At 47.6% G+C, this 1868-nt stretch overlaps 1 protein-coding gene across 3 annotated transcripts in view; it reads right to left on the bottom strand.

The window, feature by feature from the left end:
* Window positions 1-1868, bottom strand: part of IGF2BP1 (insulin like growth factor 2 mRNA binding protein 1) — a 52115-nt gene that overhangs the window by 5691 nt on the left and 44556 nt on the right. For all 3 annotated transcript variants that reach the window (XM_003786474.2, XM_012802946.1, XM_012802947.1), the window contains 3 exons: window positions 1332-1406; window positions 404-535; window positions 43-156 (listed from right to left, as the gene is read on the bottom strand). In XM_003786474.2, the coding sequence (XP_003786522.1) occupies window positions 43-156; window positions 404-535; window positions 1332-1406 (321 nt within the window). The remainder of the gene's footprint in view (window positions 1-42; window positions 157-403; window positions 536-1331; window positions 1407-1868) is intronic.

Below are 1868 nucleotides of genomic sequence, written 5' to 3'. Positions count from 1 at the left end.
CCTGCAGCCCCCCCACATTGGAGGAACAACTTATTTATGTACCTGGCTGGCATAGAAATGTCCGATGATTTTCACGATGACCTGATCGTTTTCATCAGGAGTCTGGTCTCTTGGCACTACCACCTCAGCAGCTGTTAAATTCTGCAACTCATTCACCTGTGGGTGGCCAGAGAGAAGCTGAGATGCCATCAAGAAAGCACGGGTGTGGGTGGTGGGAGGAGTAAGGGGCAGGTGACTAGTGGGCAGAAACTTTAAGTCAGGAGCTGAGTTAGAGAGAATTGTGTAAATGGACAAATCAGGAGTCCTAAGGTTGAGCAGGGCAGGGCAACAGCAGGCCCCGGAGCAGAGCTGTTGGGTTTGGAGACCAAGGCCCAGGGCTTTCAACACAGCCCTCGGGGCTCACCGTTTTGCCACCTTTGCCAATGACCCGGCCAGCTGCTGACGCTGGCACCCGTATGTGAGTCTCCAGCTTTACTTCCTCCTTGGGACCAAAGAAGTTCTCCTCCTTGAGTTTGCCATAGATTCTTCCCTGAGCCTAGGACGAGGAGGTAATTGTTAACAAGTAGGCCATATATCCATGATTTAGTGCAGTCTCCAAGATCCAGCCCATCCACTTCTGGTTCATAGGACCACCTCATCCTAGGTGGACCAACCATCTAAGGCAGGTAGGTGACAGGGAAGGCCTAGCTGAGCAGTTTGTCAGTGTTCCTTGTGCTCATCTGTAATACTAGAGTTATGAGTTTCCAAATACATACTTCCCAGAGGGAAAAAAAAATGGTTTCCCAGAGGAATATAATTCACAAGCTGCAAATGAGACCTATGGGGTCTGGAAGGACTGCACTTATCTGGATGTGGCACTGACTAGCATTTCAAGGCCCTGGATGGCAATTCCTTGAGGCACGCAGAAGGCTTGCCTGCCTCACCTTACACAGTGGCACTTCATCCTCACAAAGCTTAAGTGTTGGCTCTTTAGCTATCTGACCAGAAGTTCAAGAAGCTAAGGACATAGTAAGGACATAAAGGAGAAAAAGGAATTTGGCATCAAATGCCTTCCATAGTAACTAAGGTGGAGTGCAAAAAAGCTGCCCTTAGAGTTCTTTCTGTCCTAAAATTCATGTTGACCTAGAAGTGGTAAGAAAAGCATAAATTGAAAGAAGCTGAGTTTGATGCCAATTTCCAAGTATCTTTGCAGCCCTTATCCTGCAGGGAGGGCTTAAAGATATGCCAAGGATGTGATAGTTGATGGGAAATCACCCAAGCTCTTTTTCTGCACTCAGTACCCAACCTCAATCCCCTTGTACCCAGCTTGGAAAAACAATAAAAATCAAAACCTTGAATTGGGCCTCTGGCGGTCCAGTGATGATAACCATACGAACTTTGGAGTCAGGAGTTTCAGGTGGTGCAATCTATAAAACAAACAGCTGGTCAAAGAGGGACCCTTTTGGGGGAAGAGACACCCAGCACCCCCATCTTCTCCAATTCCCTACTACCACCCTTATTCCCATCACCCACTCTGAAGCCTGGGAGAAGAACTAAGATCCTGAAGAAACCCAAGTCATCACCTCTGCACACCAAACATCAGGAGGGTGGAGGGCAGTTAGAAGGACTTGCTTCTTACTCTGTAACAAGGACTTACCAAGGCCTCCCTGCACCTCCCCCCTTGAGAGTTAGGGACACAGATGCAATGGGGAGGCAGTGACCACACCTCCAGTGGAGAACAAGTGCAGCTTTTACCCAAAGCTTTTAATACCACTAAAACAATTGGGTTTAGGTTTATGAAATTTAACATCAGAAATTTGTTTCTCTGTAAAGGAATCTCCCTTCTCTCTCCCCGGACTCTGGCCAGGGAAACTCAAAGACAACTAACA

Source organism: Otolemur garnettii, unplaced genomic scaffold, assembly GCF_000181295.1.
Source record: "Otolemur garnettii isolate 467f Iridium unplaced genomic scaffold, OtoGar3 scaffold00018, whole genome shotgun sequence".
NCBI lineage: Eukaryota > Metazoa > Chordata > Mammalia > Primates > Galagidae > Otolemur > Otolemur garnettii.
Note: the sequence above shows the minus strand (reverse complement) of the source record. Positions and strands in the feature narration are given on the sequence as shown.